Source organism: Electrona antarctica (assembly GCF_951216825.1).
Source record: "Electrona antarctica genome assembly, chromosome: 16".
In the NCBI taxonomy this organism is placed as follows: domain Eukaryota; kingdom Metazoa; phylum Chordata; class Actinopteri; order Myctophiformes; family Myctophidae; genus Electrona; species Electrona antarctica.
Window position 1 is genome coordinate 28542215 of NC_136797.1, and position 17396 is coordinate 28559610.

At 43.0% G+C, this 17396-nt stretch overlaps 1 protein-coding gene across 1 annotated transcript in view; it reads left to right on the top strand.

Annotated features, from left to right (window-relative positions):
• apc (APC regulator of WNT signaling pathway) overlaps positions 1 to 17396 on the top strand; it is a 52048-nt gene that overhangs the window by 12224 nt on the left and 22428 nt on the right. Inside the window, exons 2-8 of the mRNA XM_079523974.1 lie at positions 4476 to 4628; positions 11476 to 11560; positions 12061 to 12298; positions 13991 to 14099; positions 14339 to 14452; positions 15073 to 15129; positions 16036 to 16086. Of these exons, the coding sequence (XP_079380100.1) occupies positions 4494 to 4628; positions 11476 to 11560; positions 12061 to 12298; positions 13991 to 14099; positions 14339 to 14452; positions 15073 to 15129; positions 16036 to 16086 (789 nt within the window). The 5' untranslated portion in view covers positions 4476 to 4493. The remainder of the gene's footprint in view (positions 1 to 4475; positions 4629 to 11475; positions 11561 to 12060; positions 12299 to 13990; positions 14100 to 14338; positions 14453 to 15072; positions 15130 to 16035; positions 16087 to 17396) is intronic.

Below are 17396 nucleotides of genomic sequence, written 5' to 3' on the forward strand. Positions count from 1 at the left end.
TACTACCATACTGCTAGTAGTACTACTACTATTACTCAACTACTAACTTCCAATTTCCAACACATGATCATCATACGATACGACACATCACCACAAATCCTATGTAATTGAATCAACGATGCACCATGAAATTAATCTCACAGACACACACACACACACACACACACACACACACACACACACACACACACACACACACACTGAGAGATTCAGTGTTTGTTTTGTTCAAGGCCACTGAGAGCTCAAACCCAGGAGCCTCCTCCTGGCTCCCAGACGAGCACGCTGCCTCCTGAGACACTCCTGTCCTCCTAGTATTACAACATTATGTTCTATCATTATTATCATGTACACTGTATCTCAAACATTGGTGTGGGAGTCGTGGGACCCATTTGCGGGTCGCGGACACATTTTAATGGATCACGACGAGTACATTTCCAAAAAAACAAAACAAAATCATTTATGAATTAAAAACAAATTCAATGCTTTTTCAAAATATTTACATGAATTCATCAAAAATATATAAATACAGATCTAAGAAATTCCATAAATTAGAAAACAAATGTTTAAGGAGTAGTGCAAATCTACAAGCTTGCGGTGCGAAGCTTGCTACTGTCACTAAACAATTGTTTAGCTATTTACATTGTTTTGTTGTTTTTAGTATTTTGCACTATATGGAAGGCACACCTGCACTTTTCCCACAAGGACATTCTCCTGCACCTATGGGTGCTTGCCTTGGACTGACATGCACATGCACTAGGACACTTTTAGGCACCTTTGGGTGCGTAGACTCACTCACGCAGAATTTGCACATCATGCAACGGCAAGTTGGCAACGCGACATATTTTGCACATACATATGAAAGGACCGCAATGGAAATAAGCTGCTGGCTTAGTTTATACTTTTGATAATGGTGTGACTGTGACCATGTATGCATTTTACACAAGTTTTGTTTTTACATATGTAGTACTACTAGTATTACCCCACAAACTAGCAAGCGAACAGAGCCTTCAGTGCAGCAGCCCACGCCCCCCACCCTGTGCAACTCGGGGACTGCCTATAAGTCTGACCTCCCGTTTGTCCGACCTACGTGGCCGGTTAAGACTGAGGTCAGGTTTAGCGACCTACATGGCCGGTTAAGACTGAGGTCAGGATTAGCGACCTACGTGGCGGTTTAAGACTGAGGCGTGACCGGTTAAGACTGAGGTTAGGGTTTAATAGCGACCTACGTGGCCGGTTAAGACTGAGATCAGGGTTAGCGACCTACGTGGCCGGTTAAGACTGAGGTTAGGGTTAGCGACCTACGTGGCCGGGTAAGACTGAGGTTAGGGTTAGCGACCTACGTGGCCGGTTAAGACTGAGGTTAGGGGTAGGGTTTGGGATAGTGTTAGTAATCGGTCGGACTAACGGGAGCTCGGAACAATGACATGTTACCCATTATTCCAGCAATCTGTTATAATTGCCATTCCCAAAAGACCATTAAAAATAAAACAAAGCTGGATTTCGACTGCAGCTTTTGTGTCACCGGAAGCAATGCTCCGAAACATGTTTTAAGCTGAGGAAAGAGTTGTGAGAAGGAGTGGGTCTGCATCTGCAGTCTTGACTGAAAGGAAAGCCGTGATTCCAGTCATTCCACTGCTTGGGAGGGAGCATGGCCTTATTGTCTATGGGGACGCAGTTTTTAGAATCTTGATTCTTCTTCTTGGCTCAAAACAAGCTTGATTTGTTTCTCATTTCTCAGTTGTTCCCAAACTGTGGTGCGCGAGCGCCTTCTAGGGGGTGCTATGGTTTTATTTTAAATATATTAACATATTATGCCAATATATGGCAAGGATATGCAGAATATAGGCTAGCCTATGCTGCATATATATGCCATATTCAGGTTCATATCTGTGCATATATGTGGATAAATAGGAAACATATGTCTCTATATAGCTTATGCAATTTGTATTTCCATGTGGGGGGGTGTGTCAGCTAGGTTGGGAGGTAACAGGGGGTGCATGGCCAAAAAGTTTGGGAACCGCTGCCTAAACGATATGATCCCCGGTTTTGGGTGAATGAAATAACAATCGCAGCACCCACTACATGCCGATAATTCACTTCATGAGTCTCGGTTTCCGAGTGAAAGTGGACTTTCAGGTTGCCCGACGAGCAGGTGCATTTGAATCGGGAAGCAACCGTTTTCATAACATATTATTGGTTATTCGTGAAGTATCTGCAAGCAGGTGCGCTCATTCAGACTTTCAAAGTGACTGTTGCCACTCTGCAGTCATCGATTGGATTTAACATTAATTGGTTTACTTTTTAGGCAATTTGTGCACATAGAACTTGACCTGTACTTGCCTAACGGGCAAGTGCCTCTGAGACCTTAGTGTCAGCCCCTGGTGCACCACCTGAACTGTCCTTGTTGCATATTGCAATGATTTTGATTCTGAAACAGTGAAAATGTTGTAAACTACCCAGTTTACCCAGTCAGCAGTTGGCATCCAGCATACCGCCACATTCCGCTCCAGAATATTATCAGCTCTATTTATTGTTTATAATTAGGAATGGGACGATAATCGTTATTTATATCGTTTATCGTGATTAGAAAAAAAGTTGCTCACCTCACAATAATCGTATCACAGAGACTTTAACCCATTCTGGACGGGAAGCCCTGTTTGTGTTTTAAGCATTATGTTATATGCTTTATCTATTGAAAAATAGCAGATCTACAAGCTCACAAGCTACGAGCTTGTAGGTCTGCTATTTTTGAAAAGTCGTGAAAATGTGGTGCAAATCTTTGAATATATATATTCTTTCAGAGCGAATGTTTTTAACTCAAATCTTTGCTTCTGAGGGGTTCCTGGAATAACATATTTTCAGATGGGGGTCTACGCCCGGCCAAATATATATCATTCTGGGGGTCCTTGACATGAAAAAGGTTGAGCACCACTGACATAGAAACAGGGTTTTTCAGAAAAATCATGATTTTTTAAATTTCTAAGTCAGGCCTAAATGGCTTAAAATTATTGTGAAATTATCCGCTGTCATACTAGGATAGGATGTATAGCTTTTGTTGAGCTGCAAATTCAACAGCACCTAAATCCTCCTGTACTTGATATTACGGACCTGTATGCTCTTATTTCACTCTACACAAATAGATTTGCCAAAAATAGCAAATATACCAGCTCACGGATTGTAGATCGGCTATTTTTTTACTTGCGTTCCCCCAGAATAGGGATGCTGGGGGATCAAGTGGTTAACAAAATTGGCATTTAAATATTCATATTTTGATCGTTAATCGCAATAGTTTTTGCCTCAATAATCGTAATTGTAATTTTCATAATTCATAGAATTACATTTTCAGAATAATGCATAATAATAATAATATAATTGATCCATTATGGGCATATCATATATCGGCCTGACATATATCGGCCATGCATCCATAAATAGGAGTAATGGATATTGTAATGCGTACCTACAGGTCCTCACGGCACGTGTGCCATTGTATGATTCTACAAAACAACATTCTTAGTGTTGGGATCCTTTAGGATTTGAACGATTCCGGTTCCTTAACGATTCCCTCTTAGCGGTCCGAAGGGCGGCCGGTGGTTCGAAATGGACCCCAACAGGTCTGTAACTACTAACTAGTGACTCTGAGACCCTTACGGGTCCATTTCGTTTCAATTTGTACCCTCTCACAGTTATTGTGGTCCACCGGTATTGTACTGTATAGCAGACTTTGAAGTCCACATGACAGCTCTTGACAGTGCTCTAGCCTAGGCTCAGCTATTAGCCAAGTCTTTATATAGACGTATATTTTAGCTGTTTTTAAGGGTCTATATATAGACCATCTATATATAGCTGTTGAAATGACGTTGTTTCAACGTCTCTAATCGAAGCCTAGACCCCCCCCAAAAACTTTCACTTTTAGACCAGTTATAACCCGGTTTTAGATGGCCATTTAGAGGTATTTTAGACCGTCTAACACCTCATCTACACAGGCAAGGAGTGAGCGTTCCGACGGCGGTATTGCCCAAATAAACCACCCTGATATGGAGTGTCGGCCATTGCTTTGCAATGTAGCCTGAACCAATCGAATAACCAATAAATAGTAGCGTGTAGATCTCAAGCAATAAAAGTGTTTTGGGCTGCGGAAACTCTCAAATAGAGACTCTGCGAGCGAATATAGGAGGGGTGGAAGACATCGCTGAACGGCGTGTTGTCGCTCGCGGTGCGTCAGGAGTCGGGACAGTCTCATTGAAACACATTCTAATGACATTTCATCGTTCCACCGCTCGCGTCGCTAGCAGTGCGGACGGGGTGTCATATCCCGAAGAATGCTCCGTGGGAAATGTGATGGAACCGATTCCGGTTTCTCTATGCTGGATCCGGTTCCTCCGATTCCTCCGGTTCTGGATCTGGATCCCAACTCTAAACATACTGCATAGTGCATCAATCTAACTAACCAGTAACCTCTCTGTGTGCCGCAGGTCAGCAGGAAGTAGAAGATGTGTGCTGCGTCTTACGATCAGCTCCTCAGGCAGGTTGAGGTGCTGAAGATGGAGAACTCCAACCTACGACAGGAGTTACAAGACAATTCCAACCATCTGACCAAACTGGAGACTGAAGCCTTTAATATGAAAGTATGTACCTGGTGCTGTAATACTGTTAAATGGTGCCTTTATCCAAGGCGCTTTACATAGATTGTGCATCAATTCACCCATTCACACACACATTCATACACTGATGGCGGCAGAAACCATGCAAGGCACCAACCAGCACATCGGGAGCAATTTGGGGTTCAGTGTCTTGCTCAAGGACACTTCGACACTAACTCTGGGGGAGCCCGGGTTCGAACAGGCAACCTTGCGGTTACCATCCAGCCACTCTACCCCTGAGCCACCGCCGCCCCGCCACCACTGTTGCTGCAGTACTAGTACTACTATTACTACTGCTGCTGACACTGTCCGGGGACCCCCAGGGGTCCTTGAGGGAGTTCCAGGGGGTCCCCAGCTAAATGATAGTTTGGAACCAAATGGACCCTTATGGGTCTGTAACTCTGAGAGTGTACAAGGGTCCATTTGGTTCCATTTGTACACTCTCAGAGTTACATTAACATTGATTTTACAATATAAATTGGGGGTCCCAGAGATAGAAATGCCATTAAATGTAGACTAATATGCATGTCAAACTGAGGGTCCTTGAAATTAAACGGGTTGAGAATCACAGCTAGAGCCGTCAACATCTTCTCTTAGGGGTCCTTATGTCCATATGTTTTCAAGTGGGGCTCCGCGGGCTAATTAATTAGTGTCAATTTGGGGGTCCTTGACATGAAAAGGTTTGGGAACCACTGCACTACAGTACTATCACTACTGTTAAAGCTGCACTAAATAACTTTCCTCTCCTGCCCCATATTTGAACCCGGTTTCCTGCGCAAGTGCTGGCATTTTCACCATTGAGCTAATAGAGCCGGCCTGCTTGCTCGGGGATCAAATTGAATCTTGACCATCAGGTCAAAATCAGTGTCGGATCCTGTGTCTAGGTGAGACGTGACCTTTGACACGATGTCTGAGAGCAGGGAGACAAAATACAACAACAGGTTATTTTGTGTTAACATACACTACATTTAAATGTTGTCCAATCTGTGGTTTTCATGATAAATCACACTCGTGTCATCATACATCATCATACTTCACATTCCGTGCTCAGCCAATCAAATCATCACAAATGTGGTACACACAGTCTAGACACACAAAGCTTGGCATAGGAGGGGCTAGCGCCCCTCAAAAAGGTTACATGGTTCCACTTTAACCCATTCAGGCCTGACGTCGAAATTAAAAAAAAAAGTTTTCTAAATCATGACAATTTTCTGAAAGATTTGAGGCACATTTTAACGATTTTTCAAAAATAGCAGACCTACAAGTTCATAGCGCGCCACCGAGTGGCGCGCTATGAGCTTGTAGATCTGCTATTTTTCAATAGCTAAATTATAACATAATGTTTAAAACACCAAAAGGGGTTCCCGCCCAAAATGGGTTAAAGCCCAAACCACACCGATGGGTCGAGAGTCGAGGCGCCACAAAGCGGTTTTAGCGTTTGTCCCAGCGGTGTGATATGTCCTGTTGCGAGTAGGCCCATGTATGTAGACGCGCATGCAGACGCAAGTCGACCCAACTCACCCAAGTGATTCAATTAGTTCAATTCAATGGTTGCTTGCAACTATATGCGTCTACATGGGTCCACTCGCAACCGCTTGGTTGCAAGGAGTTGCATGGTGACCCATTGGTGTGGTTTGGGCTACTACTAAATATTTAGATTTAAAGGTATATTCAGTGATTTCACTTAATTCAAATATCACTTATGTTTTCTTATTCTTTGGATAATCCTCCCTACTATAAAGTGTGCTGGCCATATAAGGAGTTCCTCCCTGTCCCCAGTGAGCCCATGGAGTCAAAAAACCCTAGTTTCGGTTTGGGCTTTGGGTGGCAAAGCTTTCATCCAATCAGGATGAGAGGGGCCTTCCTCCAATCATGATCGAGTGGGACGGGCCTTGGTGCATGTGCTGTTGGTCTGTTGTACTTCCCCCACTGTAGAGCGTGTGCATGTGCACATCTTGTTACCAGGGCGGACCAGGGTTTTTTCCAAATCACTGAATGCTCCTTTAATGAACAGCTTTTATCCATAACATTCTTTGATGTAGCTAACAGCTTTGGTTTCCAAAGAAAACAAAAGCACTTCTCCACAATTCTTTTTTTATTGTCCATCCATGCGGGACATTGAAAAAGTCTGGCATATTAACACTGCAGTGTGCACGTTTTGGCATTTACCTTCACCAGAGTGTGTTTCATTCATGTAAGGGATACATAATAATCAAGTATGTGCTGTCAACTGAGCTCAGAAATTACAGTCTAATTACAAATCGGCGGAATTTATTTTGCATACAACATTATGCACAAAATCTATGAATTACGCAAATCTCTATCTACCGTATATCTCTGTTGGCAGAAACCAGCTATGTCCAAAATATTATCGACTCAAAAGTTGTAGTTGGGTGGTTTGACCAGTTTTAGGTGACAAGGTCCTTTCTGTGTGGAGTTTGCATGTTCTCCCCATGTCCCCTAGGGTAGGTAGTAGGTACCCTCACAAAAACATGTAATCCTGGTCTCTAAACTACCTCCCCCTGGCCAGCCGGGGCGCCTGATGGAGGGGATAACGTGTTCCTTCCTCGCACTACGTCCGGCCGGGGAAACTCCCCTGTCAGCTGAAAAGAAGCAGATTGGACTCCTCATGCATAGAAGGAAGCATGAGTTCAGTCCACTGGGCGCTACTGGCAGAGGAAGTGTAGCGCCCATTATTACATTAGATAATTGACACTGGGTGAAAAAATGGTTTACAAAATCGTGAAAAAAAAAAGGTGATAAGGTGACCACCGAAAACTACAACATGACGTGACGCCGTGGTGATGAGCCACTCACCGCTCACCCAGCACATCTCTCTGTTTTCACTAACCACAGTAAGGTGATATTACCCAAACCTAGAGTATGAACAGGATCCAATTTTGAAACTTTGTTCAATATTTGTAAAACCCACACAGAAATGTTGAATACCACTGATTTACAAAGAAAGTTGAAAATTTGATTTAGCTGGTTTATGCCCGACAGCCACGTATAACTCATAGACTCTAGAAGTGTTACACGCTCATTCTGTTTATCAAAGTGACGGTCAGCAGTTATCAGACTGGATTCGGCACACTGATTGGTTTTGCATGCGTTTTCTAACATGCAAAACGGCTTTGATGTGTCGACGTGATGAGTGATGCTGCTAGTGACTGAAGGAACCAGTTCTCAACGATCGCTGTGAGACGGACCCCAACGTCAACTTGTTGGATTTGTGTATCAAATATCCAATGTTGCTGCCTTGCTGGCATCAACACAATCTATAATATGAGCCCATTAAGACCTGAGGCCAATTCTAAAAATGTATTTTTTTACTACATGAGTGGTGCTTTTTCATGTCAAGGACCCCCAAGATTATATTATGGCCACTGACCCCCCTCTCAATGGGTTTTAATCTAAATCCAGTAAGCTGAAATATTCTTTTTAATGCCTCGTCTTCTGAAAAAAATAAAAGCCTTGCCATAGCTGATGGACATCGAGCAAAAAAAAAAGCATAGCAGTGGAAAACATTTCCATAAAGAACCATGATTTGGGTGCCATTAAATGTGTCCTCTCTGTCTGTAATGAGGAGATCATGGCTTCATTCACTACACTGCTAACAGCAGTTCAGTTCCGCTACATGTTATGATACAGTCGCTGTGTCCAATGATGTGCACTGCAATGTTAATTTGTTTACTCTTAACCTCACGGAACAGTTAACTGCATTAAACCATTCAACACGAGTACAAGAAAATGTGTAAACAAGTGTCCAAGAAAATTGCCCAACTATAGCAATGTGACCCATTATTTTAGCTGGGTTGAAGGGTAAAGCCAGCCACCATCATCGTGGCTGATGGTGAAAGAGGGTTTCGGTTCAATTTAGTTTCACCCGTGTATGACCAAATGGTATAAAAGTGTTCAAAATTACATGCTGGTGGTGGAACTCAATGACACTCTCCCTCCCCGAAGGTCCTCGTGAGTTGTGAGACTCATACAACAAGAGTCGTTGTTTGAGACACGCGCCCACGCATGCGCGCGCGCACGCATGCGCGCGCACACACACACGCACACACAATTAATGTGACTAGCTTGTGATTCATTGTGTGTGTGCTTGCGCCCGTCTGCCTGCGTTCGGCCATCCTCCTCCCATCCTCTTCCTGTATTTTTGTGTTCGAAGAGAAGAACTCAGTATTTATTGTTTTTCTTTTCCCTGTTGTGTTGACCTGGTGACATCATCAGAGTGTGTGTGTGTGTGTGTGTGTGTGTGTGTGGGGGGGGGGTTCAAAGGTCTTACTACACGCACAGACACACACGCACGCACACACTCATATTTGGTGTTAGCCTGTCACACAAGCTAGCTATTGTGTTGAAAATAGAAGGGAAATGCTTTTATTTCCGTATGTATGTGGAAATGCAGGCTTCCCCTTCCTCAGGGAGGAAGAGAAAGAGGGAGAGGTGTCTGGTGGTGTTTTCTTCGGGCCGGTTGACACCACACCAGTAGAACTATAGTGGACGTCCAGTAGAGTAGTTAGTTAGTTAGTTAGTAGGCCAAGAGACAGAGGACGTTCACTCTGGCTCTCTCAAATCACCAGAATGGATTTGAATCTTTACAAGAGATGCCGATTTATGGACTTGAAACTCTATAGGAGATGTCGATTCATAGTGGTGAGTACTAACGTTTTCATAACTCTTCAACCCGTTAAAGCTGGGGAAGCGTCTGTGCAATGTCATTTTTAGATTTTCACCACTTTAACCCATTTAGGCCTGACGTCGAAATAAAAAAAACGTTCGCTCTGAAAGAATATATATTAAATGATTTGTGCCGCATTTTTACGATTTTTCAAAAATGACAGACCTACAAGCTCGTATGAGCTTGTAGATCTGCTATTTTTCAATAGCTAAAGTCTAACATAATGCTTAGTTAAAACACCAAAAGGGGTTCCCGTTCAGAATGGGTTAACCATATTGTATACTTTTATATTCAAAAACAGCAGTTATACAAGCTCATAGCCGGTACTTTGCACCACGATATGAGCTTGTAGATCTGCTACTTTATTTTTGTATTATCGTGAAAATTTGTTCAAATCTGAAAATATTTGTAGAACAATTGTTCTCGGGTGTTCATGGGTTAAATCGATTCGTTTTAATAACCGTTTCATCTTAGAGCGCTAGTAGATCAGAGGAGTACCTTTAGCACTAGTAGTTGTACTAATGCTAGTATATTCTGTAATAGTAGTATTACTAGTGGGAAAGTACTAGTAGAACACAGTGACCCTTGATTAGATTCTTGGCTCCTGGCTTAGTGTCCAAGTGTCGTTGGTCCTTGAGAAAGACACCGAACCCAGTGTTGCCAACATGCCTGCTTATAAGCGACTTTGGTCTTGTTTTTCCTGTAAAAGCACTGGTAAATATTGGTAGTTGCGGTCTGCATTTCTTTGAGGCTTGTTTCTAAAGTGTACTTCCTAGTGGCTTCATTCCTAATGCTATTTATTTTAAACCAGTGGTTCTCAAGCCTTTACATGTCAAGGACCCCCAAATGAATATGTATCTAGTACTGCTCCTAATTGGTAGGTTAGCTTGTAGATCTGCTATTTTTGAAGAGCCAACGCTACAATTTAAAATTTAAAAAACACTGATGCTTCCCGGTTTTAATGGGTTGAATGCAAACGATGAATTGAAGGCATGTGCAAATCCATCCATCCATTACATCTTGATCCGCTTATCTGTAGTCGGGTCGCGGGGGCAACGGCTCCACCAGAGAGCTCCAGACTTCCCTCTCCATATCATGTACTTGCAAATACTTAAAGCGGACACATTTATTCTTATTTTACTAAAAGATCGCTAATAAAATAGTTTTAGGGGAGTAGTTATGTTTTTAATTAAAAGTACTCTTAATACTAATTGGTAATACACAAGTTGCTATAGCACAAATGTAGTAATTAATTCCTTCCTGGAATGCGACCCCAATCAGCAGCAGCTGCAGGGGTCAATAGGTCGTACTCAGACATAGGGACATACATACAGACAGACGCACTCCATCACTTAAAGGAGCACTTGGCACCGCTCAAAAATAGGGACACCATGTTGAACTGTTGAGACTGCACTATGTAACTTTCCTGTTCTACTCCAAATTTGAACCCGCGTGCAAGTGCTGACATTTTCACCACCGAGCCAATAGAGCCTGCCTGCTTGCTCTCGGGAGGAATATAATTTTCTAGACATTAAATAGAAGGGCAGGGAGACTAAATTCAGCCACCCCAATAAGGGCCTTTCTCGGCCTCACCCCTCTCCCATTGTATATATATTGTGTTTAGGATCCATATTTAACCAATGAAAAGTATTAAAGCTGCACTATGTAACTTTTCTCTTCTACCCCTGGTTGAACCCGGTTTCCTGTGTAAGTGCTGACATTTTATTAAACCTTTGAATAGAGCCGGCATGTGGCAGGGATACATTGAATCGTGACCATCAGGTCAAACCATGAACTGTCCCAATGAGTTTGACACGATTATATTGTATTGAGAGACAGATACAGATCTGTACCATACAGATTGGACACAATTACATTGTATTCGTTATTATTATTATTATTTTTTACATAATGTTTTAAACAACGTTTTGACTAATGGATCCATAGCTTCTTTTTTTTGCCATTTCCTGAAAAGTAAGACATACAAGGTGTCCACCCGACATTGACGATATATGCTGTGTTTTATATACAGTATGTGTGTGTGTGTGTGTATATATATATATATATATATATATATATCTTGTATCTACCTTACTTTATTTTATGATGCATATGATGCATCACTTCCTCTTCCTGTCATTACAGGAAGTCCTCAAGCAGCTACAGGGCAGCATTGAAGAAGAGCCAAACGAGGTGGCCGGCCAATCAGAGCTCATTGATCGACTGAAAGGTGAGCGCATGCCACCGTAAAATAGGAATATAAAATCTGCACTCTCTGTAGTAGTCTTAGGAGTCTTGTTTAATATAATGTTTTAGAATCCGCAGCAGCAGTCTAACCAAACAGACGCGTTTAGTCGCTTCGCACCACATTGTGAGCTTGTAGATCGGCTATTTTCACTATTACTAATATTTGTTCTAATTTATGGATTTATTTTTAGATTTTTCTTTCATTTCTTCACGACATTACTGAAAGAAACTTTGGATTTTGTCATTAATTCATGAAAAGTTTAGGCTTTTTCTGAATGTTTTTTGAAAATGTTTTGAAATAATAATTAAAAACCAAATGTAGGAAACAAAAAAACAAGGGGACCCATAAAAATGTGTCCACGACCCACAAACAGGTCCCGACCCACTGTTTGAGAAACCACAGTATACACATGAAGATCAAGATCAACAAATAAAGTACACCCAAATATATGCCCTGAATAATGCCCTCTCTCCTCCTAGCAGAGATGAACATGGACCCTTCCGTAGGCTTCCAGGGAGCGAAGCTTCGCTCCAAGCCCCAGCTCGGTGCCTTGTCTTCAGGCAACAACCCCCAGGGCTCCGGGCCCTCGGCCACAGGCTTCCCCAGGAGAGGGATGCCTCTACCGCCGGGCAGGGAGGCTCGAGACCCCCCGACACCCGTGGTTAGGGACCCCAGAGACACGCCACAGCCTGGCTATCTGGATGAGCTGGAGAAGGAGAGGTGAGCTTCACGCTGGGCAAGACCTACACTGTAGACCGTATCGGCGGAAGTAGCAGGATTTTGGCGGAATCGCACAATAAATTTCTTTTTTTACAAAACAATGAAATGGAAAGCAAAACTAAAACTAAACATGACTGTTATTGGACGCTCTCTAAACCCAGAAGGGAGGAAAAATCTCAATCTCTGATGCAGAAGTACAGGTCCAAGAGAAGAACTCCATTAGGTTCAACCTAATGGAGTTCTGATTTAACCTTCTGCGCCGTAGTAAGTAAAGCTTGGATCGAATCCGTCCTCCAATCTCAGAACCTCATAGAAGGACAGCTTCCAACGACGGATACTGAGGTTATGAGGTGGTTTCCATCTCATCACCACCATCGTCTTTGCTGCCGGTAAACTGGCCAATAACACTCTTCTTATGAAGTGCTAAGCTTAGAGATGAATCATCATTTAGTAACAGAATGTGTGGTAAACAAGGTATTTGTCTCAGTTATGTCAGACAGGAATAATGCAACCTTGGCCCAAAAAGCTAGTACTCTTGGACAGTCCCACATGTGTACGAATGTTCCCACTTCCCATGGCTTTTTGCGGACATAATGAACATAGAGGACTTTGTACTATTTTGATTTGGCAGAGTTCCCTGGGTGTGTAATAAAATCTTTGCCCCCCTCTTCCTAATGGGCTATAAGCACACACGCCATTTTGGAAAGAACTTGGGCCCCTTCCTTACTTCCTTCACAGTTGTTACAGATGATTCTAATGAAGGCTCTGTTCCATTCTGGTCATACAGAGTGAGGGTGCTGCTATTGTGCATGTTGGCTCACTGGAAACCCTCTGCTACACCAGTGGGAATCAAAGTGTCCTTGAGTGGGTTCCAAATGACCCCGCACGTGTGTGTAACTCTGAGAGTGTACAAATGGAACCATTTGGTTCCATTTGTACACTCAGACTTATGGGGGTCCTTGAAATTAAAAACGTTTGTGAACCACTGCACACTAAATGGAACAGAGCCTTAATTAGAATCATCGGTAACACCTGTGAAGGAAGTAGGGAAGCGGAAGTTCCATGAAATACATGGCAGTGGATGGGACAAGCTCATGAAACACTATTTATGAACCATTGAGACCTTTGTTATATACTCTGTTCAGGAATATAAAAGAAGACATATCACATGTTGTTTTCTTATCACTTGCTTTTCGATGTGCACAGTACATTTTATTGAGGCATCTAAACAGCGGCAGTTATAGTTTCTGTATCGCGAGATTTGGTTGCCAGACAGGAAACGGTGGATAGTCTTGCGATACTTGGCACGTTCAGAAACTAGTTTTGCTTTTTAGATACCTCTATAAAATTACACAGTGTACACATCGAAAAGAAACACAGCAGACAATAATGTGCTATGTCTTCTTTTATATTCCTGAACCAATTGTATGACAAAGGTCTCAATGTTTCATAAATAGTGTTTGTTCATGAGCTGGTCCAGCCGGCTCCATTCACTGCCATGTATTTCATCAAACTTCCGGTACGAGGTTCAGGTTTGTCACCGAGAGCGTCATGGCGCAGCCCAGTCACGTGACCATGACTTATCCTTCTGTAAGCTTTCTTGCCAGGAAGTAGGAAGAGTTATTCTGTGTGCATAGAGTCCATTGGCTAACATCTGTGTCTGTATGCGGTCACCCCCCCCCCATCCCCCAGGTTGCTGCTATTGGCCGAGTTGGACAAGGAGGAGAAAGAGAAGGATTGGTATTATGCTCAACTGCAGAACCTCACCAAGAGGATCGACAGCCTCCCTTTGACGGAGAACGTGCGTCACAATTATTACATGACTGTCAAATCGCAATTATTTGAGATAATCAATCATAATTATTTTGTCATCATTGTTTCCATGTTGAAACATTTTCATACATTACAACAGCAGAAATCCTTTCTTGTCTCCCTTCCTCTTCTCCTCTGCTCTCCTCTCTCCCCCTTATCTCTTCTCCTCCTTTCCTCTCCTCTCCTCTCCTCTCCCCTCCTTTCCTCTCCTCCTCGTTCCTCCATCAGTTCTCCTTGCAGACGGACATGACTCGCCGGCAGCTGGAGTTCGAAGCGCGGCAGCTCCGTGCGGCCATGGAGGAGGAGCTGGGTACCTGTCAGGACATGGAGAAGAGAGGACAGGTAGGAGAAGAGGGCTTCATTTCATCGACTGAACAAAGACAATATAGATTTAGTTTAGTTCAGTAGAACTAAAGGTCCTTACAGACTGCTGCTTTTTTCAGAAAAAAAACAAAAAAAACAGAAAACCTTGGAAAAAAACGCAGCAGTCTGCAAGGTCCTTCATTTTCATTCCACACAGCGTTGCTGAAAAACACTGGCAGTGGCGGAAGAATGAATTAACGAATACCTGGCAGTGTGTTTAGACGAGTCATTTTATGCTTGGTTGCATGTGGGTGTCAATGCGCTGCCTACGGAACTCGCCTATCAGCTCGTTCCTGCAGCAACGCAGGCGTGCCTTTAATGACTGTAAAGCACACCCTCTCGTGTAATATTGCTTAAATATACATATAGCATGCTGATTGTTGTTTTTTTTTTAGCACACTTGCCTATGTTCTTTGTATTATTGTGTAATCTTGTGTACTTTTGTGTATTCTGATCTACCTTCATCTGTGTTTGTGCACTCATGTACTGTAATCTACATGTGTGTATGTACACTCACATGCTTTTGTGCCATTTTGTTTGCTCTTGTGTACATTTGTTACTCGTGTGTGCTGAACCGCACCCCCATACCCCACCGCCAGGCCCGAGTTGCTCGCATCCAACACATCGAGAAAGAACTCCGGCAACATCGACAAGAGGTAATACTGGGCAGATTGAGCGAGAGAATGAGGAATAGGGCAAAACTGAGAATAATTGAGAGAGTGGAAGATTGAGAGAATGTGAAAGAGAGAGATTAGAGTACCGAAGTCCTGACGTCACTCGTTCATCTCCTGGGTCGTGGAGGTTTTTCTCTATGGAGACTAACATTCGGTCATCTTAATATCATCTCATATAAGCATCATGGTCCAAAAATAAACTGCCTCTGCGATATTGTCGGGGAGGTGGCTCTGTATCGCTTACGACAGTCGGTCACTCATATTTGATAGTCTGTTTCCAGTGAAAATGTAACTAATTTGGCGACAGTAACATTAGCGTTTTTTCTTAATATCCAACCATATGAGTGAAATTGCCGGGATCATTAGTTTATTTTTGGAACACATTTTTGGAACACAGTTCATGCATTATAAGAAGTCTGTGGGAATTCAGAATGGGGCAAAAAAAACATGACCCAGATAGGATGTGTAAATTATGTCAGACTTCGGTGCTCTATAGTGTGTATGAAGTGATGATTTTCGACTAATACTATGACAAAAAATGTTCGTCGACTCCCTGTTTTCACTGATGAAAACTAAATGAAAAGTAAGCTATGATGACTAAAGCTAAGACTAAATATTGACAATTATCCAGTATAAGTCATTTTACACTTGGTTGCATGCTGAAAATAGCTGATCTACAGGCTTGCAGCGTGCTGCGTTGTAAGATTGTAGATCGGCTATTTTTAAGTGTAAAATCAGTCTTTACGATGGCATCAAGGCCCGCCAAAATACACCAAAACATTCCAGGTGACTAAAATCTGACTTAACTATTCAAGGGACTATGACTAAAACTAAAATCTAAATTTGCTATCAAAATCAACTCTCTCTCTCCATCTATCTATTTTCCAGTCTCCTTCCAGTGCTACGCTACAGGTTGACGGAGTGAATGCAGACTCTCAGGTAAGATCACTGCTATGCAAGGAAAAGTTTTTTTTGTACAGGATCATACTGGAAAGTCCTATCAATCTACTAGGTGCGTTATGCATGGACAGGGAGACCCTCTGGAAGCTACCTGCTGCGTTATTCAATTAGCCCTTCGCTAAGTCCCTCACCAGCTCAGTGGCCTTGTGGTTAGAGTGTCCGCCCTGAGACTGGGAGGTCAGGGTTCAATCCCCGGTCGGGTCATACCAAAGACTCTAAAAATGGGACCCAGTGCCTCCCTGCTTGACACTCAGCATCAAGGGTTGGATTGGGGGTATGTCCCTGCGACATACTAGCGTCATGTCCAGGGGGTGTACTTGTACATCAAGCTGCCTCACGCTACAGAAAAGGGAGATAGGCTCCTGCCCCTATGGGCTTCATGGCTCGGCAAGGCTTACTTACTTAACACATTGAGAGCCCACGCAATACTGCCCAAAATCACTTTCACCTAGAAAATCCATTCACATTTTTTATAATTCAGCTGACTGTGGAGACACATGCTGGAACTTTTTACTAAAATGTTTTATAGTTTCTGAGTTATTTAATTTAAACGCCAAATGCATTCTCAATGGCGAAAACACAAACTTTGGCACCACGTGTTAAAAAAAAAAAAAAAGACGTCCACAGACGTCTTGGGCTATGCACGTGCGGTAATACCCAGGACGTCCACAGACGTTTTGGGCACAAAATGTGTTAACACCATGAAGGCCCGGGGCGGAGATCTCCGTCAAGTTCAAGGTCATGGTCAAGTGCCCAAGCCGGAGGTTGATAAATAATACGGAGATTAATGATATCAAAACCGATCGCTTCGCTCCACAGCCTAGGAGCGCTTGTTGCCCAATCCGATCACGTGTCAAACAGTGACACGTCATCGAAAATGTTCCCTGCCTGTTTAGCTGATGAAAACGAAAATCTTAAAACGATCATAACTCCCGATCTAAATCATCCCGTCTAATTCTGAAAAAAGATCCTGTGTTTGACGGCCTTCCGCGGTCCAGTCGCTAGTCGCAATAGATTTATTCTTACCTCACGTTGTTGTTCGATCGACTCTAGGGTGGTGTGGCTATTGTTTGCTGCTACACAGACATGCACAACAACTTCCGGTGCGCCGGTAAAAGTGGTCCGGGCGCTATAAATGATGGGCACATGGATTAAATGGATTAAATAGGTCCGGGCAAGCAAGGTGTTAAATGACGGGATTTCTCCATATAAATAATGGTTCATTTCAGTAGCAAAACCTTCATAGCAAAATGCCGATGCACATCTCAATAGGCTGGTGACAGGTGCGT